The 27,727-nt window shown below is 45.5% G+C and overlaps 1 protein-coding gene across 1 annotated transcript; it reads right to left on the bottom strand.

Annotated features, from left to right (window-relative positions):
* Positions 1-2,780: 2,780 nt before the first annotated feature.
* Positions 2,781-27,727, bottom strand: tgfbr2b (transforming growth factor beta receptor 2b). The gene is made up of 7 exons (XM_048261288.1): positions 27,413-27,727; positions 19,117-19,267; positions 18,217-18,407; positions 11,557-12,344; positions 9,728-9,869; positions 4,531-4,658; positions 2,781-4,022 (listed from the first exon to the last, which is right to left on the bottom strand). The coding sequence occupies exons 1-7, from the start codon at positions 27,492-27,494 to the stop codon at positions 3,840-3,842; spliced, it is 1,665 nt and encodes a 554-aa protein (XP_048117245.1). The 5' UTR covers positions 27,495-27,727; the 3' UTR covers positions 2,781-3,839.

Below are 27,727 nucleotides of genomic sequence, written 5' to 3'. Positions count from 1 at the left end.
CAGATGTTGCAATGAGGAAATAAATTGGGCTTTAGGGATTTAACAGAGCTGAAGAAATCAGCATAATAATGAATTGTGAAAACACACACACACACACACACATACACACACACACATGAATCACTAACCACTGGAATGAATGTCTCTGAGCAACATCTTTTTTCAGGCAACAGAGCAAAGCTTTCAGCATTGCTGAGTTGTGCTTCACAGGTGTCTGGTCTCAACAAACAAATATTGCATACTTTCAGGGTTAGTGTTGTGCTTTTCTGGATGTGACAAATAGTTGATGTCAGGATGAACATATGTCTTTAACATGCAAGTCTGTTTGAAACTGTGATGAACAGATAGATGTATTCCATTTGTAAATAATGGCAGTAGAAAAAAAAAATGTGTGTATTTACATCAACATTACCGTAATATTATATTAAAGGGACACCAGGCAACATTTTCGTGTTAATTAATCATCTTCGTAAGTCGGTATATGGTTAAATGACTCATTACGGGGCGAATGAAGGCTCTCTTGCCCGCCCCTACTGCCTGTAGGAAGAATATCCCACTTGCAAGTTTGGTGTATCCTACCCGCCGACCGAAGCAGGATCAGTTTACAGCACAGAGGAAGGCTAACGAAACGCTAGAGATTGTTGCAAACGTGTGTATAATGGCAGAGCCGGCGAAGAAGCAGCGAAAACCCTTGACGGAAGATGCAAAGAAAAGGAAAAGAGCTTCAGACCGAGCGAGGGGGAGTTTCGTAGAGAAAAAGCATCAGGCTTGCCTGGTGGCCCTTTAATTTACTAAGTATCAGTGTGTTAGGATAGTTCAAAGCCACTGCAATGACCCTCGTCTGAAGCGTTCAACTATCATCATCATAGTCAACAGGAGGCAGTCACCTTCAGTTTTTGAATCTGTTGCTGCACCATGGAATTTTCTTCCTTTATTTGAAATAGACGGCAGTTTATATCTACAGCCATAACAGATCTGAGTAAAGATGATGTGGCTGGCATATTATACCATGTTGAGATCTGAATTCTTTGGGTCTGTGTGCATAAGAGTGGGGGACCATGTTCAGCACTGGTAACAAGAAAAACCTGTGGACATACAGTATACACTTTGAGTGTACAGCTAGAGCCAAGTCTTGTAGAGAAAACATTAATAACAATGCATTATACTTTGAAATAATGCATGTAACATAATGCAAAAACCCACAACAGAAAACAATGTATAGTTTGGTCTTCTTCAACATGTTTGTAGAATATACAGTAGGGATACTTTTATCTCGCGACTGACACTGTGACACTTGGTGTGACAATTAGACTACTTCTGATTCTGGAACCCTCCGGACAAAAGACAAGCTATTTTCAGAGGTCAGATCAGACGGGGGAAAAAACTTGACTCACTGGAAAAAATAAATCAAAGAAAATGAATGAAATGAAAAGAAAATAAATCACGAGACACAAAATAGAAGAGTACCTTTAAATAGGAGCAGTGCAGAAAAATAACCTAAAAAGAATGGGTGCAAAAAAACTGGGAGGCGTTTGCCCGCTCCCCTCTCGCTGGCCGTCTCGCGCGGCCTTACGGCTCTGTCTGCGGACCGGCGCAGCCCTCCGCTGCCCCTGTCATTACGGTCATGGTCTGAGTGCACTACGAGCAGGAATGTCTGAACCGCACCGGCGCCGCTACAAAGGCCCCAGCGGAGCCCCGTCCGCAGTACAGCTGCACATCTCACTGCAAACACGGCCACGCTTCACAAAGCTCCCTCAAAAGGAGAGGTTATTCTGCTCAATTTGGTGTATATGCTCTCTCTCTCTCACTCTCTCTCTCTCTCTCTCATTCTCTCTCTCTGTCTTTCTCTCTCCCTCTCTCTCTCTCTCTCTCTCTCTACTGGAGGGCAGTTCTTGGCTGTGGGCTCCAGGCTCTAAACTCAGTCCCCGGAGTTTCCATACAAGTTTTGATGCCAAGCATGAACTGCTGGACGCGAGACAGCACAGAGTAGTGCTGGCAAGTTTCTCCATGTTTCTGATTCTACTACTAAGGGCCTTAGTACTTACTGGCACACTGCAAGTGAAATCCCAGCACACGGCTGCTAGTTCCTACCCCTTTGTGTTGCATATATTCCAAGAAACGTATTTCACATAATGTGGGTTTGGCCCGCTTGGCAGGCAGGTGCGCTGATGACATCTTTATCTGATTGGCACCCCCCCCCCCCACACACACACACACACACTGGGGGGGGTGCCAGGGTGTGTGACAGCTCGTCACCTCCGGAGTGACAAAAAAAAACGCACACCTGCTTTCCCATGCTTCGGGACGTGGTCGGGGAGATCAAGAGTGTAAGCAGCTTGGGCAGCGGCTTGGCAGGCGGAGAGGAGAACTCATTTCCCTCTGAACGTCTGCAGGATGACAACCCCTGCAAAAGGCCAGAGCAAACACACTTGCAGGGGCCTGGGAACCGGGCGGGCACCTGCACTGCCTTTGCCTCTAGCTCACCCTGCCTGCCGGCCTGTCTGCCTGTCTGGAATAGTGTCAAATATGCCCCGCAGAGCACATTGTATACCAAATGGAGTCTGTTAAGTCTGTTTTTATCTTAAACGAGATCAGAACTCCTACAGAGTTTTCCGAAGGAATCCAGGATTCCGAATCCTTTAGTGATAGACTAAAGAGATCAATGTCCAGTGTGACTCCCTTGAGTGCAAAACAAATTCCCTTCGAGGCAATAAAGGTTTCATGCAAACACACAGGTATGGAAACCGGAATCAGAATCAAAAACTACTCAGAAAAGCAGATGTTTTTAGCAAATACATAAACATATTTTTATTCATAAAAGATTTACAGTATTTTACATAAAAGATAAAAAGAAAGGCACAATAGTTGATGCTTCTGGTAATGCATATATCATGGGAAGCTCTTTCTTTGTATCAGTGTGTGTTGATATGGTGCTACACACACTCATCACATGTCATATACAGTATCTTCCCTTTTGGTGCCCTTCCTGTTAGCATGGTTTGGATGTGCTTATGTACACTGTGCTTGTTTGGGCAAGTACGTGTTTTTAAAGCTTCTTTATAGAGAACATAAAATAATGACTCTTACAAAAGACACACACACACACACACACAGACAGAGTAACATGTGTACACAGTTTCATGCAGACATACTTATTTGCACACAGACACACACATACTCTCTGTCTGTTTCACTCTCTCTTTATCTCATAAACACACGTACACATTTTCAAATACATACATAAAAGACATGCCCATACATAATCATTCACATACAAACAAACGCACACACGCACACACACACACACTTGCAAAGATAGCACTGCATCTCTGTTAGTCCTGAATCATAGATCTCTAGTATCACCATACAATCTCTTGTGTATATCTACTGAATGTCAGAATCATTAGCGTTTCAGTTTCTCTCTTTTTGGCTGTCTGTACATCTGGCGCCTGACACGGGCCGTCCGGGAAGGCCAGCCCCAGACTAACTTCACCACACCCTTTTAAAAAAAAAAATACATGGGAAACAGTCCAACTGCGTCCCAGTGTCTCCTATGTACGGGTACATGTAAGCATGTAAAGTGCTTCAGTCTTTGGTTATGAAAAACACATTAAAAAACCCTATTCCACAGCTCGCGTCTTACATGTCAACATACTACACTGTATGTATAAACACATTCCAGTTTCTGATATGAAGATGGAGGGAGTAAAGGGGGGGGGCTGAGTTTGAGGTCACAGGACTCAATCTCCTCTTCTTGACCACCCCGCAGAGATATGTGTGTGAGAGAGAAGGCCCTTCAGAGTTCCCAAAGGCACGCGGAGATAGGGGGCGTTGTTCTCTCACTTCCCGTCGTCCACGGACAAGTCTTCTGGAATCTTCTCCTCCGAGCTGCTGCGGCTGGACAGCTTGTCCAGCTCGTCTTCCATCTCCCCGAAGCGCTCGGCCACGCAGTGGGCGGTGAGCCGGGCTTCGGGGTCGTGATCCCAGCACTCGTTGATGGTGGCGCACACGATCGCCACACCCTGACGAAAGGGAACGCAGGAAAGCGAAAGCTTGTCACTACATGCCAACTGATTTGTCTGCGCTGCATGCAGGTACTGTATGTGTAAAGCACTAGAACTATAGTGAGCTAGGCAGGGATCACACTGACCAGCGGCAAGCGGCAGGTTTCCTATTGTTCTTTATGGTTCGGCAGCGCCACGGTGGCAGCGCTAGCGTAACGCTAGCATTGAACAAGCTGAGCGTTGAACTTGGTTCAACTTTCAAAGCACAACGCAAGCGTATTCAATTGCCAGTTTAGGCAAACCGTTTGTGTTACTTGGGAACGAGATTATAACTTATTATAGTCTGAGCGCTGTGTTGCGCTTGCCGCTGCCGCTTGCCACTGGCCAGAGTGACCCCTGCCCTAACCGTTACTGTTAGCTATCAAACTCACATTCGCCTCCAGTCATTTTGATGTAAAGATCTCCGCTCGTGCGGTCTTCTCATTGCTCTGTCACTTACACACACACACTCTCTCTCCTGGCTTACCTGATGTTTGATCCAGCTGTCGGGGATCTCGGGCCGGCCCCGGTCTCTCAGTACGTTGTCCTTCATGCTCTCCACACAGGGGTGCTCTCGCACTTTGGACCCGAATGGTGGCTCATACTCCTTCACCTCTGCAGGACACCACACACAAACACACACACACAGGGATAGAGAGAGAGAGAGGACGGAACATTAATCACCATGGTCCGGACCAGTGGCCCCTAAGTCTCAGCAGAAAACATTTCACTGTGGTGAATTACTACTCAGGGGTTCAAGGGCAATAGTGGGCACCAGGGGGGTTATCACAGCACACAATGGATCAGGAGTCGGAGTTAGCCGCCTTAGAAGGAAGCACTGCTGAGCGGAGAAGGAGGCGAGGCGGAGGGGAGTGAAAGTGTGTATTTGTTTTGGACTTTTCCTTTTTCCACACGTTTGTGAAAGCAGTAACCACAAGTAACTCCAAAATAAGCAAACAGCCACACCCGACGGGGTTCACAACAAGTGGAAAAGAAAAACTCATGAGCTAGCTTTGTCTCTTTTGTCTGGATCCGAAATACTCACTCGCCGGTCACGGCGTCCCGCCAGCGATGGGCATAAAAATGAAATATTTATCCTGTGGGATGCGCGCCAGAGCTTATGAAACAGACCTCAGGCCAGATGCACAAAACCCACTGACATGGCCGCTCAGGGTTTCCCACCGTTACATTTCACACTCGCAAGTGCAAAGAGATTCACTGGGCCAATCACTGACAAAAAAGAACTCAAACACACACACACACGGTCACACATTCCACCGAATGGAAAACTGGAGGCACTGGCTATCACACTCGGAGCCGGTGGTACGCGGTCCAGCTCGGCACTGGACAGGCCCACAGGAAGTGGCTGGTCCCGGACAGGAGACGCAGGCCCTGCGTTTTGGGACCCCGCGGAGAAGCTGACTCCACAAGCGGCCACTTCCTGTTTTTGACAAGTGGACTTCCCCTGTTTCAATTTATAAAACAAAAATACGCCCACTCAGGCCCCTGCCATAGTCTTTAAACTGGGGGCAGTCGGGTGCTTCTGGCCTAGTTTGCTGCACAGCCCATCACCCAACCCCTTACTTCCTGTGGTCAGATGGAACAAATACCACAGCTGCCTACCTGCCTGCTATTCCCATAGGTGGATGGAAGGCGACAGGGAGTCCTTTTGGCGTGAGTGGAACACCACACAGATTAAGAAACAATCAAAAAACACCCTGATCCGACACTGAGTCCGCTGAAATGCATTCAGTAATCGTGTGAAACAGAAGCCGATTTAGATGTCGCGCTGATTACAGGTGAAGTAAATGGGTAATAGCTAATAACATAGTATTGTAACACAGGCATACGAGCACAATAGTCACACTATTTAAGAGTCTCCTTCCGCACACATAGTCTCGGCCATAGCCCCCATGCAATGGCAGCTATGTGAAGAATGCTGAGAGGTTTATTTATTTATTTATTGTAGGGAGAACAGATGTCACCCAGGCTCTGGGCCGGGCTGGGCCTCCCTCACCAGGATCCCATGCCAACTCCAGAGGCTCTAAGGTGGAGGTGATGGTGGTGGTGGTGGGGTGGGGTGGGGTGGTTTACAGCAGTTTCCCTTTCAGATTATCCGTCTGAAACCACTGTGGGTCTGCTGTCTGATTCTCTGTCTGGGACCGTTTCCCTCCTTTTCTCCATTTCTTTTCTCTCTCTCTTTCTCTCTCTCTCTCTTTCTCTCTCTCTTTCTCTCTCTCTTTCTCCCCCATGCACCTCCTCTCTCAGAGCAGAGTAGTCTGGACCTGCGCGGAGGTATGGGTCGCAGACATGCTGCACAGACACTCACACATGATGACCCAGTTTAAGTCAGCAAGTTTTATGAGGCTTCTTTCCAGCCGAACTGAACATAAAGATGATGCACAAACATGCATATATACACTGATATACACACAAATACACACCGACACATACACACACACACACAGATACGCTTGCTTGCATGGGATTGCCGATGCTTTGCCACATCCTGCTGCAGTGAAAGTGGGCGACTGATTCTCTCTGTTGTGCTCATGACTTCTCCTGCATCCTGCTCTGCCACCTGTCTCCTGGCTTTGCACATCCTCGCTGAACCACACTAGCTAACGGCAGTGAACCACCACGTGTGCTGTCTGCTCGTGGTTCTGCATGGATATGAGGCTGCACTGTGGCCCATGTGGTGGGCCTGTCTGTGCTGTGTGCCCTTATCCTGGGAAAGGAAGCCTGACTGGGGAGAGAGAGAGAGTGAGAGAAAGAGAGGGAGAGAGAGAGAGAGGGTGATAGAGAGAGAAAGAGAGGGAGAGGGAGAGAGAGCAAGAGAGAGAGAAAGGGAGAGAGTGAGAGAAAGAGAGAGAGAGAGTGAGAGAGAAAGAGGGAGAGTGGTAGAGACAGAGAGAGAGAGAGTGAGAGACTGCACCAGGCTCTAGTGTCTGTAGTGTCTGTCTCTCTGACTCTGAGGGCTCCCAGTGGCACGTCACTGTGCTGTGCCATGCTGTGCTGTTCCTTGAACCTGAGCCTGGTGCTGATGGATGGGACTCCGGCCTGCCTGCGTTGGGTCAGGCCACCTGCTGCCCAGCTGCTGCAGCCCAGTTGGGGCGTCTGCCTGCTGTGCGGTTGGGTGTGGGTGGTGGGTGGGGTGTGGTTTGTGGGTTGTTGGGGGACGGGTCAGGCCTGGCTCTGTGGTCCTGAACACGGTTAGCTGAATTCAGTTGCCGCTCAACACTCAGACAAATAAATCAAGTTTGGACAAATTACATGAAGTGGGACTAGATTAAATGAAAATGTGTGTGTATGTTTGTGTTTGTGTGTTTGTGTGTGTGTGTGTGTGTGTGTGTGTGTGTGTGTGTGTGTGTGTGTGTGTGTGTGTGTGTGTGTCTGTATGCATGTTTCGTAATGCATGCCGACCGACAGCATTATGAAAAGCGCCTGGTGATAGTATGCCCCGTGTCTCCACCATTCTGTGGGAGTGAGCCTGTGTCCCCCCTGCGGGCCAGTGTCCTCTCTGGGCAGGAATGCGGCCCTGTGGCTGGGAATGTCTCAGCCTCTTCAGATGAGCTGTCAGCAGCAGCAAGGCCAGCAGGCCCCTGTCTCCTATCTGATTCACACCAGGGCAAGCAGGGGCATGCATGTAACACAAACCCAACACCCTCACACTATGTCTGTGTGTGTGTGTGTGTGTGTGTGTGTGTGTGTGTGTGTGTGTATGTGTGTGTTTGTGTCCAGCATGTGTGCATGAGCGTCAGTGGACCCTCGCCACAGGAGCATACTTACATATATACGGCACACAGATGTATACAAAACTCTATCCCCTCCCGTAGCCCGGCCGACCACGAATACCTAAACCTGAGGCGCACGCACGCATTCCAGCCAGCTCTTTGGAAGCTGAAAAAACCCCAAACTCAATGTAGGTCACAGACGATGGGGGAGTCAACGTGTCCTGTACAGTGATTTCCTCTGAAGAACTTTCCCATATGTGGCTGGGTGAGCGAGCCCCACGCTGGGCCGTCAGGCTGCATACTTTCACACAGGTTTAGGGGAAGGAGAAGGAGGAGGAGGAGGAGGAGGAGGAGGGTGGCGGCGATGGTTGAGCAACACTTCAGAAACAGCCCCAACATGCCTCCAAAGCTTCCCACAGGCTCTCCCTGTCACTCTCACTCGCGTTAAGTAACAAACATGTAACGATACACCCGCCCACGCACAGATATGGGAATTAGTAGACGCACACACACACGCACACACACACACACACACACACACACACACACACACACACACACACACACACATACACACACAGAACCAGTTATCTGCAGACACTCACAACCTTGCCTTAGGCCTTTCTCACTTTCACTATGAAGCAAACATGTTACGATACACCTACGCATATTTGGATAAAGACATTAGAACACACACACATACACACACACACACACACACACACAAACACCTGTCTAACACACAAATACTCTCATCTGTATTTAATTGTGTGCACACACACACAAGCATACGTGTGCACATACACACCCTCCCACGTCCACAAGCCCTATATGTCCTCGACCGGTCGACAGCATCTACATTCCCCACCTGACCAAAGAAGGGAAGCGGTCGTGATGGTCCATTTCACATTTTGCTCATTCCTGGCATTCCTGTGGCCGACCAAAACGCTGGGGTACCATCGCTGCCCTGCCCTGCCCGGCATGGCTTAAAATGGAGGGAAAACAGGAAAAAGAGCGCCGGCCAGAACATAGATGACCACTAAGCGTCGTGGGCCCCGGCGCTCAGGAACAATGCACAAAGCCACACCGCCGGCCAACACAATAGTCCACTGGAAAGTCCAACCCGGTGAACTATTTGCGGCAGATGGTTTGTCATGCAACAGAGGTCTCTCCAAGGAGCACCCACCCACCGTCCAGAAATAATTACCAAAGTTGAATGAGGACACAGAATGGAAGGAAGGTCAGACGTGTTTTTTTTTTTTTTAAAGGTTTTGGTCAGAAGAGGAGCTATTTCGAACGGAGGAAATTTTTCATTAAGTGGCTGTTTCATCCTCCATTAACGCTTCCTCTTCTCTTGCGGTTGGCTCTGCGCTGCTCACCCATTTCACTGGGAGGCAGGGCAGAGAAGAGAAATCCTGCCATGTCTTAATGTAACACACTTCACTCACTACTAGAAACAGAAAAAAGCTCTGGCACATTGCTATTTTTCTCTGTTCTGCCCTCTTCCTTCTCTGAGCACCTGCCACAACTGGAGGTGCATTACCTTCGCTCTCATTGCATTGGAAATACAAATGGTCAGTTAGGAATGCTGATGACAAATTGACTGTATGAACCAGGGGTAAAGTGATGCCTCCACTTAAGTGGATTATGTGCCCACCGCTGCCACATGAATGACTGGATGGGCCTGTACAAAAAACACCTCAAAACACATCTTTTCACTGAGGCTTTTAATCCCCTCATCATCCCACCCACACTCCTGCGCACACACACACACACATATACTTACTACCACCCTCCTCTTGTAAAGCGACTTTGAGTTTCTAGAAAGGCGCTATATAAAACTAATTTATTATTATTATTATTATTATTATTATTTATTATTATTATTATTATTTATTATTATTATTATTAATGACTGGATGCCCTCTTTGTGGACGAGTATGGACTTACCTCCTATGGCATTGCATCTAGAGGTGATCTCCCACAGCACCAGGGCCATGGAGTAGATGTCTGCCTGCTTGAAGGACTCGATGTTCTCCAGATTTATTCTGGACTCCAGCACTTCTGGAGCCATGTACCTGGCTGTGCCCACCTGAGGAAAGGAAGAAAGAAATGAAATAGGGATGAAATAAACAAAAAAACATTTTATACTTTTCACATCAGATCACTTTTGTTGATTGATCTGATAGTGAATGAGGTTTTCTGACCTCATGTGTTTGTGTTATCATCTACAACCCACTTCATGAGTCATCGCAATGTCAGTGAAATGAGATTTGAAACTGACAAATTGATTTCTTTCAGTTAGAATATTTGCGCAGCGTAAACGTGTTGCGACTTGTACTGACGCGTGTCAATTGAAAACTCAACAATGTAATACTTCCCTCATGAACACTTTCATGAGTGAAAACCCCATCACTGAACATTAACCACAACTGAGTTTATAACTGAAAGGCTACTGTCTCTGAGGCACAATTAGCCACCAGGTGTGGTGCGCCACCACACCTGAGCATACTTTTATTATTTTTTTCCTCTCTGCCGCTTAACGACTACTCCTTCATCAAGAAGGTGCATATTGTTTTATCACAGGTGACTCAACATGTTTGCATTGTCAGCCACTGAATCATCGGTGGCCCAGAAAAAGGAAAACACACCGAACAAAGGTCACGCAAATGAAGAGAAAGAGAGACACAGCGAAAAGAGAGACACGGCGAAGGGGGAAATTCCCTGCAAGTTATCGCGAAGAAGCAAGCACCGCAGACTTCCACTGTCAGCGGCCAACCTGCTCTGCTTTGTCTCAGAAACACGGCTCGCATGATTTGTGAATGAGCGTGACTGAATGCCTTGCAATGAAACAAAATACAAGACAGTAAAATGTAAATGACCTTTAGTGCTCAAGTGAGTTATGAGAAAGCAAAAGCATGTGCTTCAACTGGTTTCTTTTCTGGGAACTAAACCTATTGGCCCGTTGGCATTGCTGAGACAGTCTAAAAGCCAATCTTCCGACAGCACTGTTGCAACACACAAACGAACTTGTAAACTCTTAGCTGACTTCATAGGTCAATGCCACAGTGGAAGAGAGAGGTCACTGGGAGGCTGCTGACCCATAATGACTGCGCTTCAAGTGTGTTGGTCAGGGCAGCTGCAGGACAGTTAAAGGAGAATTTTTCAAAGTTTCTCAAAGTGACAGAGTACTGTCGGTATGGAAAAAAAAACAGAAAACAATTTGTTCTACCTAGCTTGAGTTTCTGTAGCCAACAGCTAGAGCAGCTACAGTGCTCTAGCACTCTGGGGGCATGTTCATGAGCCCCCATGTTCATGCCCCCAGAGTGTCCGTCTCCTTACACATACGCGAGCAACGCCACTGTAATACCTGGGACCCTGCACTGATTCAGGTGGGGGAAAGGAGAATACCACCTGATGTACTAAAGACAGTAAAATGTAAATGTCCTTTTGAGCTCGAGTGAGAAAGCAAAGGCAAGCACTTCAACTGGTCTGTTTTCTGGGAAACTAAGTTTCTGTTTTTTTGCATATATGTGAGTTTACATCTCACCACTCCGATAATAATAATAATAATAATAATAATGATACATTTATTTTTTATAGCACTTTTCTAGACACTCGGACGCTTTAAGAGGTCTACATACATTGCCCCTTAAAACAGTTAAGAAACTGGCAGGGACACAGACAGAGTTGACTGCGTGTGACTGAGTTTCAATCCATGCACACAGCATGGAACCAGCTGATTAATTTCTGTTTATGTCGGTCAGGCAAAACCTTACCTGCCCGCTGTTGGCTAGATCATCCACAGACAGTGAGTTGTCCAGCCTAAGGCCGAGACCGAAGTCACAGAGGCAGCAGGTGAGGTCGCTCTTCACCAGGATGTTGGAGCTCTTGAGGTCACGGTGGACGATGGGCACCTTGGGCCGCCCACAGGTGCTGTGGTCGCTGTGCAGGTGCGCCACGCCGCACGCCAGCGAGCTGCCTAGCAGCCGCAGGTCCTCCCAGCTGATCACGTGGCGCATCAGGTAGTCCTGCAGGTTGCCACGCGCATAGAAGGCTGTGATGAGCCAGTACTGCTTGGTCTCCTTGCGCTCCTCCGCCGTCAAGAAGTGCAGCACGTTCTCATGCTTGAGGTCGATGTCGGAGAAGATGTCTTTCTCGTTCTTCCACGAGGCATACTCCTCCTCGGGAAAGATCTTGACGGCGACCGTCTCGAACTGCTCCGAGGGGCTCTGCTTGAGCTTGGCCTTGTAGACCTCGGCGAAGCGGCCCTTGCCCACGAGCATGTCCAACTCGATAGGCAGCGGCTCGGTGTTGTGGTTGAGGCTGTTGGCGTGCGTGGAGCTGCTGTCTGAGCGGTCGTCGTCCATCATGATGGCGCAGGCGTCACTGCAGTCCAGCGGGCCTTTGCGCTTGGACGGCTTGCGGGTGTCCCACTCGCTCTGACGCCGGCGGTACATGCGGTACCAGTAGAACATGGACACCACGAGCATGGCCAGCACCAGCAGGGGCAGCAGGCTCATCAGAATGACTGCAGCCACCTGGGACTCCACCGTTGGCCCTTGCACTGTGAAATAAATGAACAGGATTTTTAAAAAGGACGTTTGGGTAGTAAAACGTCAATATTTTCATATAATTTTCAGTTTACATCTAAATGTCGATGTATTTTTCGCAAATCTAAAAAAGTCTGATTTAAAGTGCATACCACTGTTTGAGCATTCATGTCCTGATGGCAGAATCACTCCTGGCCAGTGTCATTTGACAGGCTATTAATACTTAATACAGTTGAGTATCTCAGTGATAAGCTTATTTCAGGGAGTGATTGCACAACTACTCTGAAGAGCCTCCTGATATTTTTACACACGTAAACACAACAGTGATTATCGCTGACATTCACTTCCACCAGCCAGACTATTATCAACCTCAGCAACAGGCGGGCAGTGTTTAGCAGTGTGCTGCTTCAGTGGTCTGGGGTAGAGGGTGCACCAGGCAGGGTGCATATGGAGATGCAGGGGCTCTCAGGGTGTCCGAGTGGCCACTGCTCAGACCAGAAAGAAGAGCAGTGCTTTCTCACCCTTTCCAGAGTGGGCATACATTCACCCGATGGAAAATAAATGTACCCATTTTGCATGAAGGACTTATTATAACACAGATGGGGTTTTTTTAAGAGCCAGATGTTTCTGTGTGAGTTATTAACACTAAAAAATGTCTGAAGTCAATGAATGTAAATGAAAGTCAAATTTTCTTGATATTTAATAATGTGACAAACTTGAGGGGCAGTCCTACTGTCAGAACACCCAAATGGCCTGCGTGGGTTCTTCCTAATGGCGACACGGTAAAACTCCCCTGTTATGTGGTGTGTGTTGGGAACGTCCAGATGGAAAATTAGGGCACCATGAAAGCCTCCTCTATGCCTTGCCTGTGCTCAGGAGGGGGAAAACTACCCTGGCACCGCCAGTGGCCTTGGCATGGCAGGTAGGGCCCTAAGCTGCAGTGCCCACTGCCAGCACTGTGGGCAAGACATGGCAGCCAGTGCCCAGATTGTTGGCTCATTTTGGTGTTAGAGTTAAAGGAAGCATACACACATGTTACTGCTCTCACACACACACAGACACACATAGCATACACACATGTTACTGCTCTCAAACACATAGGTAGGCTCACAAACCTTGCAGGCACACATTAACATGCGCACACATGCTCTCTCTTACTGGCAACAACATAAAAGCACAATACATTCATAAATATAGCAAAGCTTTAGGTAGATCCAGAGATTGAGAAAACAAGATTGAAGTAAAGCTCTTTGAAACACTGGGACTTGTGCTTTGCCAGCATGGCCTAAAAAGGCAATGCTGCAACTACAGAGACTTTTACAAAGCAATGAAATAAATAAATAAACTCAAGAGCCAAATGTGCAGTTCGCACCTTGCATTCTTTATGACCGGCGGTGTTAGGCACACTAAGATTCTCCTGTCCTGAGGTTGCACTATTAAACGGGCCAGACTAACGGTGCCAGAGGCGGTACATTAATGCGCTTTTGGTGATCTCAGTGTTCCCTGACTTGCTGTTTGACTCGAAAATAAAAAGCACCCCTAATTGCTTCAATATTCGCAATGTGTTCTGAATAACTGAATTCTGAGGAAAGCATGACAGGTTTCCCATAAAACTGCTTAATCCAGACACGATTTCATGAGAAAGCCGGGGGTACGAAACTGCCTGTTATGGAGGTCCCCTAGGTCCTGACATTTTTTGATCCACACGCAGGATTCTGGCAGGGATGAGCAGCTCTTCCTGGCTGGTGTGGGAGCTCGGAGTGGACAGATTACTACGGCACATTAAACCTCCAATTCCCAGACGGACAGCTGTGCTGTTTCGCCGCCCTGTGATTACCACTGAGGAGTTTATTCAATTCGCGCAACCAGGATAATGATGATAGTGGTGCTTTAAGCTGCGCTGAAAAGGCCTGTGTGGAGGAAATGTGTTTTTTTTTCTGCCTGTCCACACCGTGTAAGAGTGAATGTTCTTTTTTTTATTTTGGTAGGAGAACATTCTGTTTACTAAATGTCCCAGGCCATCTTAAAAAACGGAGATTCCCATATCTATTAATAAATGCCCTTTGGAAGCCTGTTCTCCTGGTTGGAGGGAGCGTTAGGATCCATGCCAGGACAGGACTGTAACAGCGGCCTATGCCGAAGCGTGAGGAGCACTTGCTGTTTGTTATGGTTACGACGGTGTTTCAGAACATGGCTCATGCCATAAACAAACCCTATTCCTTCCCTCTCTCTCTCTCTCTCTCTCTCTCTCTCCCTTCCTCCCTCCCTCTCTCTCTCTCTCACTCTCACTCTGTGTGTGTGTCTCTCTCTTCCCACTGTTTCTTTCTTTCACCCTATTTAGGTTTGGTAGACTGTGACTCACTCACTTTTTTAAAATCTGTCTGGTTTGGGACTGCAGGCTAAGATTCCTCAGCATGGGGGACCAACAAACACACACGCACACGCACACACACACACACACACACAGGCACACGCACACACACACACACAAATCTGCACAGACTAGAAACATACAGTACAGACTGACTGACCCCCCCACACACACACACATACACACTCTCTTCTTCTTTTTCATTATAACCACATCTGATAAAAATACCTCAGGAACAGAAGGGGGTGATAAACTACTACTCAGACAGTCAGGAACAACAGCATGGGTCTGACTCACTCCCTGCAGCTTGTCTTAATGTACAGGTCACACATTCATGTTTCTGCAGCTCTGTAGAAAGGAGAGGTCATGAGTTCAGTATGCTCCGAGGAGACATGGATGACACGTGATTCTTGAGAGTCAGCTGCACGACTGTGCACCTTTATCTTATGTGATAAAGTCACAAACAGTTAAACAGCCACATTCTGCAATCATTCAAATACTGTAGAAAGTAGTGTTGATTAAAGTTATGTGACACTGCACTTTGCGAGTGAGTTGGTAGGGGATCATTCTGTTTGTAATGCATTATTTTATCTCTATTAAATGAGTGAATATGATGACCCTAAGGCTAACAGGTGAAAATAATAATAAAAGAGTTTTTGAACTTTAATGTCACTAATGCTGATTATTCAATGATTCATTTGAATTTAAATATTTAAAATACTTTCACAGCAAAAATTATATATATGCGATTAATTTAGATGAATTAATCACAGAGTATGTAATTAATTAGATTAATTTTTTTAATCGATTGACAATCCTAATTACATTTAAGATGCTTCTTTTTCTTTTCAGATATCTTATTGAGCAGAAAAAAGTTCCTGAACATATGAATGAAGAAATACTACACCTACAATGTCAGGATCATTACTGACAGCAAGGTCAAACCGCCTAAAATGGAATAGCATGCTGCTAATTGAAACCCCCTTTTCTCAATTGCGGCAAACTGTAAATTCAAATATCAAGTCACTTAACAGGACAAGTGGATAAGGGGCTCCAGGACCTGTAAACTGTATACGTAAATACAGTAAACTGTAGACCTATACGAGGTCGGCCTACTTGTCTGCAGATCAAATTTACAACTACAAAAACAGAAAAAAGGCGCAGACCCGCGGCCCCAAACTGTCTTTATGAGTTCTTTATTGGAAACAAATGTATAGTTAGAAGGTGAAATTCACTTGTCACGATCGCTTGGCAAAGAGAGAAACAGTTGTAGCATAAGTAAATGTTTCAATTTGAGTTATGCGCTGGTGTCTTATTTTGGTCAGATGCTACTGTCTACCCTCCCTGGTGTTCAGTAAATGACTGGATTCTGAAATGTGAGACATCACACTATTCCACGAAAAACTATGACTGGAAATTAAACTGTATGTGTTAGGACTGAATTAGTATGGCATAAGAGTTATTGTCAGTTAACTTTGCCTCATTTTTTATGCAATGCAATATATTTCTGTGTCTGTCTATGTTGTCTTCTGACTAACACACAGTCTCTGTTTGTCTCATGTCTCAGTATCACAGACACAGACACAGACACACACACACACACACACACACACACACACACACACACACACACACTGCTGAGAACGCCATAAAAATCGTTACGCTAGGCGAAAACAATGCAAGGCATTTCTGCAGGAGTTAGCGATGGCATAAATCCAATAAATAAACATGAGCTTCCTGAAGCACACGTCCTGTAAGGAAAAGCTAGCGAGGCCTTTTTTTTTCTTCACAGCAGATTCAGCTAAGCATCTCTAATAAAGTTTAGACAGGGAGATCAAACTAAAAAACCATGGGGCATGCAACCTCTACAGAGCAAAACACACTGAAACTGATTTGTGAAGCCTAATGAATATTTATTGTATAGACTATATCAACTTCCCTAGATTAGGTTGGCTAATGCTTAGCAAAAAGCTTTAACAGAAATCCCTCTGTCTGCTTCTAGACATGCAAGACCTGGAATTATGCCAGTAAGTCAGGGTATTACAAATAAAGCTCATATTAAGCAGATAGAGCAATACATAATTGTCTGACTAAGATAAACATTCAGTCTCTCTTTTACTTTCTGTATATCTCTTGCAAACTCTCTAGTACACACATCCACATTAACCACAGCATGCACACACACACACACACACACACACACACACACACACACACACACACACACACACACACACACACACACACACACACACACACACACACATACACGGATGGTGTTGACCACAGCACTGATACTGTACCATCAGTCCTGCAGGGACTCTGTGACAAAGATGACCTATAACCTCTTCATTGACAGAGAGAGAGAGAGAGAGAGAGAGAGAGAGAGAGAGAGAGAGAGAGAGAGAGAGAGAGAGAGTGTGTGAGAGAGAGTGGGCGGCTGGAAGAGAGAGAGACAGAGAGAGAGAGAGAGAGAGAGAGAGTGGGCGGCTGGCATTTAGAGATCAAACTTGACCAGGATTTTACAGTACTGACTGAGAGGACTCATTCCTACACATTTGCTGACTTTTGAGTCAAAAAGTTGTGTCAAAAGCTCCTCTGCAGAGGTATGTTGATTGTTTGTTTATTTGTTTGTTTGCTCTTTGGCTCTTGGTTTAGGTTATCCAGAATCTCATTGAAGTTTACACATAAATCATCTTTGTTTATACACTGTACACACATAAGTGTGTTCCTATTGTCATGTCCGTGCACCCAACAACACATCCAAAACCGCTTATGGAAATGTACTGCCTCATCGGTACTCCATGTGTCCTGACCACTTTGGAGAGGGAAAACACAGAGAAGGTGAGTCATTTCAGACCCTTTTGAACTGCACTCTACGCTGATGATGCAGTGAAAACAAAATTTCACAAAATCTAGCAGTGAACTCTACTGTGGAACTTCCTTTGAGAAAAACAGCCAGAACCACAGCTCAGACTGAGTCATCTCAATACACCGCTCTGATGTCACTGGGCTGCCTCTCTCAGCACTGTGCTGGAACGTGTGTGTGTGTGCGTGTGCGTGTGTGAATGCACGTGCGTGTGTGTGTGTGTGTGTGTGTGTGTCTAAATTCACGCATGGGAGTTGTATATATGCATCTGCCTCTGCATGTCAGCGTGAGTTTGGTATATTTGTCACACACATTGCACCTCCCACAAACAACACAAACACACACACACACACACACACATCTAGACATCTAGTTTCTCTGAAGAGCTTGCGGAAGAGCATGCTGCTATGCTGCTTTAATTTTTCCAATCCACTGAAACATGAACTGAAATAGCTTACATACCGGTACTCAACTGTTTTCCATACACCCGCAGTCATCAGTATTTATCCATTTATGATATGTTGAGTAAGATAAATTCAGTTAAGTTATGTCAATCTGTTGGTCAATCTACTGACATATTGATAGATGGATGTACAGACACATAAAGAAAAAAAGAGAGAGTGAGAGAGAGAGAGAGATGACTCACTCGGAGTGAAGATGACGTTGTCGTTGCACTCATCCTGGTTGCAGGAGCAGACGTAGAGCAGCCCGCCGTCAGCCTTCCTCTCCTTCATCACACAGGTGGAGCTGTTGTAGTCGTCCAGACGCATGCCGTACAGAGGCTTGGCCGGGTCGTGGCATAGAGTCTCCAGAGTGTGGTTATTATCATTCCTCCTCCTGCCAAGGGAGTACACACACATACAAATGCATGCACACACACACATACACAAACAACGCATGCACACACAGACACACGCACACACACACACGTACACACACATACAAACACAAACACAGACACACACAGACACATACACACTCACACACACACACACACACACACACACATAGACACACACACTCACACACACACACACAAACACACACACACACACACACACAAACACACACACACCAAAAAAGACACACCATAAGTGAAACAGCCATATACTGTATGCATACCACACACATAAACAATTACAGTGAAAGCCTCTAAGAGGGTGATGAAGAAGGTGAGAGAGACATTCACAACAGGATACAGGGTGGTGATCATAAAGCACTGGAAATGTGCTTTTGATGACCTTTTCAATAAAAATAACCCTTATGGTTTTTTTTTTTTGCTGGGAACCTTTTTACTTCACATTGGAAGTCAGCATGTGGTGCTTACTGACTGACTGACTGAAGCATTTTTCTCCCCTTCAACGGTTTTCTTTCACAGGCATGAAGCAAAGCACATTTTTACAGTAACATCAGAAAATTGCCCATAAGATATCAGGTGAGTAAAATGCTTTGTATTCACTTGAAAGACTTTCCCCTGGTCTAGAGGGGGGATTACTCTGGCTTATCAGGGAAGTTACTACATGGGGCAGATGCAGGGGCCACTTACCAGATAGACACGCACACCTCCTCCGGCTCTCCACATATGGATGTAATGCTGCAGTTGGATTTGCATGTCCCAGTGCCATTGCAAGAAGTGGATTGGAGATCACAAAATTTGCAGAGTCCATTTATTTTGAAGACTGGAGGGAATACTCCATCTATAAAAGAAAACACACACACACAGACCAACAAATCCATTAACTACTGGTGAACTCATAGACAACATTATAAAGTGATGTCTAACAGTCTTCCATGCACTTAACAACACAGTCGTCACCACCTGGGCAAATCGTTGCACTTCATTTGCAGCCCTGGTTAAAAACAAGCTGTTTTTATTGGCCAACAAAAGAGTTAAACATTTCGGCTCCCTTGCTAATATTTTGCCTTGTTGTCCACAGATGACTGGTCCACTGTCGGCTCCACTGGCTCGTCGGAGCAAAGGGGTGAGTGGGTGGGGGTGGTGGAGTGCTGGATCACGGGTTGGGCGAGTAATCAGCGAGATCTTGTGTGAGGTGCTCTCTCCCACAAGCCCTCTGCACTCAGGGCCTGCTCAGGCCTGCTTTTTCATGCTATCTGACTGAGCTGACTCCCTGACTGACAGCCTCCAATCTTTTCCTAGAGACAGGAATACAAACACCAAGGGGTGCTGGGTACTACTAGTGACATTCAAAATATGGCACAATTTTACAGAGCAAACTGGGTAGTACCATACTAAAGAGCAGTGTTCATTCCATAGCATTGCGATTATTCAAATCAAACTTTACCATTTACAGTTGAACATTCTGATGAAGGGCACTTTGTACTGGTGGCCCTTTGAAGGCTCTCTTTAGCTATCAACTTCAAAAACATCTGCAGCTGTGCAACTCTTTTCCAGACACACACACACTATTTTTGCAAATGCCTCTTTTGTGGCATCAGTATATATGACAGGCATCACCAATTTAAATAATCCATGTAGGGTCTTTTCCTTAGACTGTATAATAAGCACATAAGTGAGCTACTCTGTGGTGGGCCGCACCACCGACAAGTGCCGGCCTCGTAGCCAGCTGTATGCCCACGTCGCATGCACTGCACACTGCCGCGGATAAAATCTTTCCCCTACCACTGCCTTCTGTTTGGTGGAGTTTGGCAGGAGTCGGGTAATTACACACTGGAAACACAAAGAAGTATCCAACCACTCAAGAATAAAAAAAAAAACTCTGCACACTCCAGTATGTGTGTGTACGTGTGCTTATGTCTGTGTGTGTGTGTGTGTGTGTGTGTGTGTGTGTGTGTGTGTGTGTGTGTGTGTGAGTGTGTGTGTGTGTGTGTGTCCATGTGTGTGTGTGTGTGTGTGTGTGTGTGTTTGTGTGTGTGTGTGTGTGTGTCCATGTGTGTGTGTGTGTGTGTGTGTGTGTGTGTGTGTGTGTGAGTGTGTGTGTGTGTGTGTGTGTCCATGTGTGTGTGTGTGTGTGTGTCCATGTGTGTGTGTGTGTGTGTGTGTGTGTGTGTGTGTGTGTGTGTGTGTGTGTGTGTGTGTGTGTGTGTGTGTGTGTGTGTGTGTGTGTGTGTGTGTGTGTGTGTGTGTGTGTGTGTGTGTGCCACAAGCTCAGCAAACTCATGACAGACTCCAATGTCCCTCTCTTTCCTCCTCTTACCCAGAGGAAGAGCCAGGTGACATCAGCAGGGAAGGAAATGGAGTCAGAGAGGATGTGGACCTTCCCTTCAACAGCCTAACAAGACCTGAATAATAACATCACTTCAAATGCACCTCTGCACAGCACAGCACAGAAGGAGAAGGTGCCTACGCGATACTGAGGAATGTTCAAATAACAGCGCGTACACGCTAGCATGCACCATTAGCAGCATACATACTAGCGTACCGCATACACGATAGCAAGTACATTAGCAGAGTACACACTAGCATACCGCATACACGATAGCAAGTACATTAGCCGAGCACACACTAGCATACCGCATTACACGCTAGCAAGCCCATTAGCAGCATACACACTAGCGTACCGCATACACGCTAGCAAGCCCATTAGCAGCGTACACACTAGCAAGTTCATTTGCAGCGTACATGCAGCTTTTTTTATTATTTGTTTTATTTATTAGGGACCATGTACAATTTTAAACATAAATGTTACCATTTGATGCATTGTACCAGTTAGCCACAGGCTAATTTACATCATCAGCATACACGCTAGCAAGTCCATTAGCAGAGCAGATACTAAGCCTGAGACGCACAGGCCTTCCTGAGAGGAAACTACACCCTCAGGCATAGAAGAATGTCTCGTATGCAGGGGCTGCAATATCCTACACTTTGGTGAAAGAAATGAAACGAGAACAATATAAATGTAATTAGGTTCAACTGTGTTCCATCAGACATCATCTGATAACAAGCCCATAAGTTCATGTGTGCAGCCACATGTAGTCTACAGCAGATACTGTAGCTGAGGCCTGACAGGCATGCTGGGGCAAGCAGGGGCACAGCAGGGGCTTTAGCCACTCATCAAAGACATTGCAGCCTCCGCCTACCCTACTCACTCCTCTCTCTCCTCCTTCTTCTTGACCACACACACACACAAACACACACACACGCTCACACACACACACACACATAATGACTTATTCATACATGCATGCAGACACACAAGCACTCTCTTTCTCTCTCGCTTTCTCTCTCACACACACACAAACACACACACACACCCTATCTCTCTCACACACGTTCACTTACTGACATAATCTCAAATGGGCACACAGACACACACACACACACACACACGCGCGCACGCAGAGTTTAGCCTGCTTAAGCATCTGTCCGTCCGGCTCAGTGGAGCAAGCCAAGACAGGATTGTGTCGGCCACGAGCAGAGGAGTACTAATAAGGGCAAATCAAAATCCAGCCGCTTCTGGAGGTTAGGCGACCCCCTCTTCTCATCTCTAAATAGCCGCCTCTCAGCTCCCCGAGCTGAGGCCCAACGAGGTTAGTGTAAACACCAGCTCAGATTCGCACACCCTCCTCCTGTGGCCTGACACTGTCGGGAAGGGAGGGCCCACAAAAGCTCCTTTTTTTTCTGTGTGTGTGTGTGTGGGGGGGCAACCACACTTGGGGGGACTTAAGTATCTTTAAGGCTGGACTAAAAATCTCTTTCAGAGTAACCACGTCCATGTCCACCTGACTTGCTGCCTATATATCTTATGTCTGTGTCTGTCTCCATCTTTAGTTCTCTGCTACATGCCCACATTTCACATTTCAGAGAGCAGAGTGTGATCACACAGCATGAGGGAAGACTGAGTGCCTTGAAGGGAACATAGGGCTGAAGGGCGCGCCTTTGAGAGCCTTGCTTGCTTGACGTGTTTTTGAAATGTGTTGATGCCAAGCTAATCAAGGCAGAATGGTAGCAATCTATATTTCTAAACTGCTCCAAAACAGCCGTGGCCTACTGGTTAGCGCTTCGGACTTGTAACTTGAGGGTTGCCGGTTTGAACCCCGACCAGTAGGCACAGCTGAAGTGCCCTTGAGCAAGGCACCTAACCCCTCACTGCTCCCCGAGCGCCGCTGTTGTTGCAGGCAGCTCACTGCGCCGGGATTAGTGTGTGCTTCACCTCACTGTGTGCTGAGTGTGTTTCACTAATTCACGGATTGGGATAAATGCAGAGACCAAATTTCCCTCACCGGATCAAAAGAGTATATATACTTATATACTTATACTTAAAACAGGTGCGCTGGCAACTAAACTAGCAATCATAGTTAGTCAGCTTTGGGTATAGCCCATGCCAAATGTATATTTCTAAACTATAAAGAGGATGGAGCTCCTCTGTTTCTCAAACACACAATCCAGGTCATATGAGACCTACACAGTTACTGTAATACTGTGTGTCTTTACAGTTTTTCTCGATTGCTTTGACCTGCTTAAGGAAACTGGGATCCACTTGGTCTTCATGAACGCTTTCTTTGCACAGCAGAAGTCATCTCTTGTGAATGAGTTCACACGTTTTCATTGGGTTCACACAGTTCTCACACCCTTTTGCAAAACAGTTAACACAGTTGTCATTTCAAAGACCCCAAACTCTATTGGTTTTCCCATGCTAAACAAAAGGAAAACATCTTTTCACAGGTGGTATAGATTCCTTGCATAAGTCTGAATCTCTGATACACCTGTGTGAAACTCCTTTGCACAATTCTTCAATCAGCAATCATTCATTATCCATAAGAGATGCCATGTCTGTTCTGTGTTGCTATTTACAAGTAGGCTATGGATCTAAGGCACATTTAGAGAAATTATTGTATAGCCTATTTGGTGAAGAAAACAAAAGGTAGGTTTACTGTAGGTTTATTTTGATGAAAAATGACATGTTGTAGTTCAATGAAATTTGTCTTGTCTAGGTGCTTACTGTAAATCTTACATATCATTGACAGTTACATTTTGGGAGGAATGAATACAATTATTTTTTATTCACTACATTCAGTTTTTTCAGTTTTTTCTGATACCAGAAAATAAGAAAGAAATGGAATCGACAGCACAAATGCTCATTTTGAGAACTATATTTTGCATTTTGTTGTCCAGTGTGTAATGATTGATTGAAATCAGGATGTGTGGTTTGAAGGCAAGATTTGCTTTTGCTGCACATTTTAAGTGTTTTGAGAGAGTAACAGCCTTTTGCAAGCAAAATGTGTCATTTTGAGGGCCAGAGTGCTTTTGTTCAGACATGGGTGTTAACTGTTTTGAGAATGTGATGTCAGAGTTGACACAAGCATCAAAATGATCAAGAAAAACTGTAATATGTGAGAGCTAAAATCCATCTGGTAAAAGCTCACTTCAGAACCAGAAACTGGGTTATGGGTTATTTTGTGAGTTATTCTCTCTCCTGTTTACTGCATGTATACAGCCACTGTACCATTAGAAGGTAAACAGAGGCCATCTGTCTTCATTAGGACTCATACTGAAGGCCAGCGACCCTGTGACACCAGTGCACTCCAGAGCAAGATCCTGTTCTGACCATTACAGTAGGAATGGTTTACAGTTTTTCTCCATTGCTTTTACTGTACCTGCTTAAGTTGGGGGCAGCCGTGGCCTACTGGTTAGCACTCTGGGCTTGTAACCGGAGGGTTGCCGGTTCTAGCCCCGACCAGTGGGCCACGGCTGAAGTGCCCTTGAGCAAGGCACCTAACCCTTCACTGCTCCCCAAGCGCCGCTGTTGTAGCAGGCAGCTCACTGCGCCGGGATTAGTGTGTGCTTCACCTCATTGTGTGTTCACTGTGTTTTTTACTAATTCACGGATTGGGTTAAATGCAGAGACCAAATTTCCCTCACAGGATCAAAAGAGTATATATACTTACTTATAAACTGGAATTAACTTGGTCTTCATGGCTACTTTCTTTGCACAGCAGAAATCATCTCTTGCGAATGTGTTCACACATTTTCATTAGGTTCACACATTTCTCACACCCTTTTGCAAAACAGTTAACACAGGTGTCATTCAAAAGCCCCAAACTCTATTGGTTTTCCCATGCTAAAACAAAAGGAAAACATCTTTTCACAGGTGGTATAGATTCCTTGCATACGTCTGAATCTCTGATACACCTGTGTGAAACTCCTTTGCACAATTCTTCAATCAGCAATCTTTCATTATACATAAGAGATGTCTGTTCTGTCTTGCTATTTGCAAGTATGGATCTAATGCACATTTAGACAAAGTACTGTATTGCCTATTTGGTGGAGAAAACAGTAGGTGTTTACTGTAGGTCTATTTCGATGAAAAATGACAAGTTGTAGTTCAATTAAATTTACTGTATCTTGCTAGGTATTTACTGTATGTCTTACATGCCAATGGCAGTTACATCTAGGGAGGAATGAATACATTATTTTTTTATTCAGTACAAAATTTGTCTTTTCACAGTTTTTTTCTGATACCAGAAAAATGAGAAAGTAATGGAACAGACATAGCAAAAATGCTCATTTTGAGAACTAGATTTTGCATTTTGTTGTCCAGTGTGTAATGATTGATTAAAGAGTGTTTTTTAATGGGCAACAAGTTATAGTGTTTGAAGGCAAGATTTGCTTTTTTGCTTTTGCTTAATGTTTTAAGTGTTTTGAGAGAGTAACAGCCTTTTGCAAGCAAAATGTGTCATTTTGTCCAGTGCTTTTGTTCAGACACGGGTGTTAACTGTTTTGAGAACGTGATGTCAGATATGTCAGATGTCAGATGTCAGAGGTATCAAAACGATCAAGAAAAACTGTAGTACAGTAGCAGGCCATTCCAAGTATCCACACCCCTGTGGTAGAATAACAGTGGTGAGGCCATGTCCTTAAGTAGATAAGATGGGTTTGAGTGAGTGTTTGTGCGTGTGTGTGCGAGTGTGTGTGTGTGTGTGTGTGTGTGTGTGTGTGTGTGTGTGTGTGTGTGTGTGCGTGTGTGTGCAAGTGTGTGTGTGTGCGAGTGTGTGAGTGAGTGAGAGAGAAAGAGAGAGAAAAGAGAGAGAAAGTAAGAGTGAATGAGTGGGTAAGAGAGGGAGTGATTGAGTGAGTGAGTGAGTGAGTGGGCAGGGGTTTGTGCCAATGGCATGAGGTCAGGCCAGGGGACAGGAAGAGTGGGCTGCACTGTCTAAATAAAACAGTGAACATGGTGGTTATCACTCATGTCAGCTCAGGGGAAACATAAATGCCCTGCATGAACACAAAACAAACTAAAACAGAGAATGCAAAACACATCACACACACACACACACACAAATGCAGCTGCACATACACACACACGCACACCAAAAGTCAAATGGATTTGGTATTGTACAAATGGTGAGCTGTTTCCTGTGATGAAAGAAGCTCTAAGGGAGGGAAGTTCGCTAGCGTTAGCGAAAGCTGGTTTGACAGGACCCAGCACATGTCCCCGCTCCAGCGGCCCAGGGTCCCCCGCTCAAAGGAAGCAGCAGAAGGAGCAGGAAAGGGAACCAGCGTGGTGGCAAAGGCTAAACCGAGCTCTCTCTCTCTCTCTCTCTCTCTCTCTCTCCCTCTCTCACACACACACACACACACACACACACACACACACACACACATATCTCAGAGGAAGGGACAGTAATTATATCAACACACAGGAGCTCTCTGAGGCTATTTGTTATTTTAAATGCATAAAAGCACAGAGTATAGTACATGTAATGCACGATTGTTTCCAGAGAGAGAGAGAGAGGGAGAGATCGAGAGAGAGAGAGAGAGAGAGAGAGTGTGTGTGTGTGTGTGTCTATCTCTGTGTGTGTGTGTGTGTTGTCTGTGTGTGTGTGTGTGTGTGTGTGTGTGTTTCGTGAATAAAGAAGCAAATGAGGATAAACCATTTTTGAGGTAAGTGTTCACACAAATGTTAAGGTTAATTATGAAAAGGTTATGACAAAAATATCACCTTCATATTATCACTAGTCTGTTACAAAACAATGGTAAATAATTGTATACATTACTGTATACAGTTCCATACACTCTGAACAGCAAAACCCAAGCGAGATGAGTCACTTCCATTGGAAGAGTATCTCCTTTCAGTTAGTGCACTGTTGAGCAAGTGCTCTCTCTCTCTCTCTGTACAACATGTGACACAAGTTATTGTAAGCTACACAGAACTCTAAATAAAATACCAGTACATGCATTTCCATAATTATGAAACAAATTAGGTTGTAAAGGTGTATCAACTGTATCAATATAGTGTATGCTACTACAGAAATGTGACATAGGTCCTGTCAAAAAGCAATCTGCAATCTGTGAACACAAGCATGAGAATAAAAATAATAGGATCTGTGGCCCATTTTCAATGCCAGAAATCAGACATCTTTGACATGAATAGGCCTACTAATATATGTTTCGCAAGTTTCGAAAGGTCTTGGCTGGGACAACAGTTAATTATTACCAGAGAGAAATAGTGATGTCATTGTTGACAGCCCTAGCCAGCACGCGCTGACAAAATAGGAACACAAGCTTCAACACGCTGCTGTTATAATGAGTGTGGCCACAGGTAAATGACAACGGGATGTCAATGAATGGATGTAAAAAGACTCTCAATTTCATATGGACAGCCTCACCGTGATAACATAATTTAAACACTACTATGAAGCATTCTTCAGCATTACATAACCCGAGACAAAAAAACTATTACTGAAACAGTTTGGTATCACCTGTTGCATTTGTCAAGTATTCCATGGCGAAATGTTAAGATGAACGTTTTTGTGCTAAGCTTTGTGCTTTGGCAATTATTCAAGTAATTAAGATTTGAAAACAAGCTCACTGCCTGCACGGAGTGTGTGAGTTCTGAAGAGTGTCAACCAAATTCACTTACCAACTCCGCTCCGGTTCAAGACGGTCATACAGATGAGGTAGAACGCGCCCAGCCACACAGTCGAAACCCGAAAACGCTCCATGCGAGTCTAGCACTTTCCCACGTTGCACATTAACTTGTTTAGTTTTTTTTTTTAAAAAAACAGCAATACTCGGTTTAGGACACTTGTGTTAGAAGTAGGAAGGGGATTGCGGAGCCCTTCTCGTAGAGGCAGCGTCCGTGCCCTCCCTCCTCAGCTGAAGCTCGGACTCAGAGCAGAGGAATCTGACTGACTGTGCGCTGTGGGTTGAGTCACTAGGCTCTCCTCTCCGCAGC

This window comes from Alosa alosa, chromosome 13 (genome assembly GCF_017589495.1).
Source record: "Alosa alosa isolate M-15738 ecotype Scorff River chromosome 13, AALO_Geno_1.1, whole genome shotgun sequence".
In the NCBI taxonomy this organism is placed as follows: domain Eukaryota; kingdom Metazoa; phylum Chordata; class Actinopteri; order Clupeiformes; family Clupeidae; genus Alosa; species Alosa alosa.
The sequence above is the reverse complement of the archived record's forward strand: the minus strand, read 5'-3'. Positions and strand labels throughout refer to the sequence as shown.

Coding starts and splice junctions, on each gene's coding strand:
- tgfbr2b (XM_048261288.1), bottom strand. CDS start 27,494: ATGGAGCGTTTTCGGGTTTCGACTGTGTGGCTGGGCGCGTTCTACCTC. Junction 19,268..27,412: donor CTTGAACCGGAGCGGAGTTG/GTAAGTGAATTT, acceptor TTTCTTTTATAG/ATGGAGTATTCCCTCCAGTC. Junction 9,870..11,556: donor ATCTAGCCAACAGCGGGCAG/GTAAGGTTTTGC, acceptor TCCTTTCCTCAG/GTGGGCACAGCCAGGTACAT.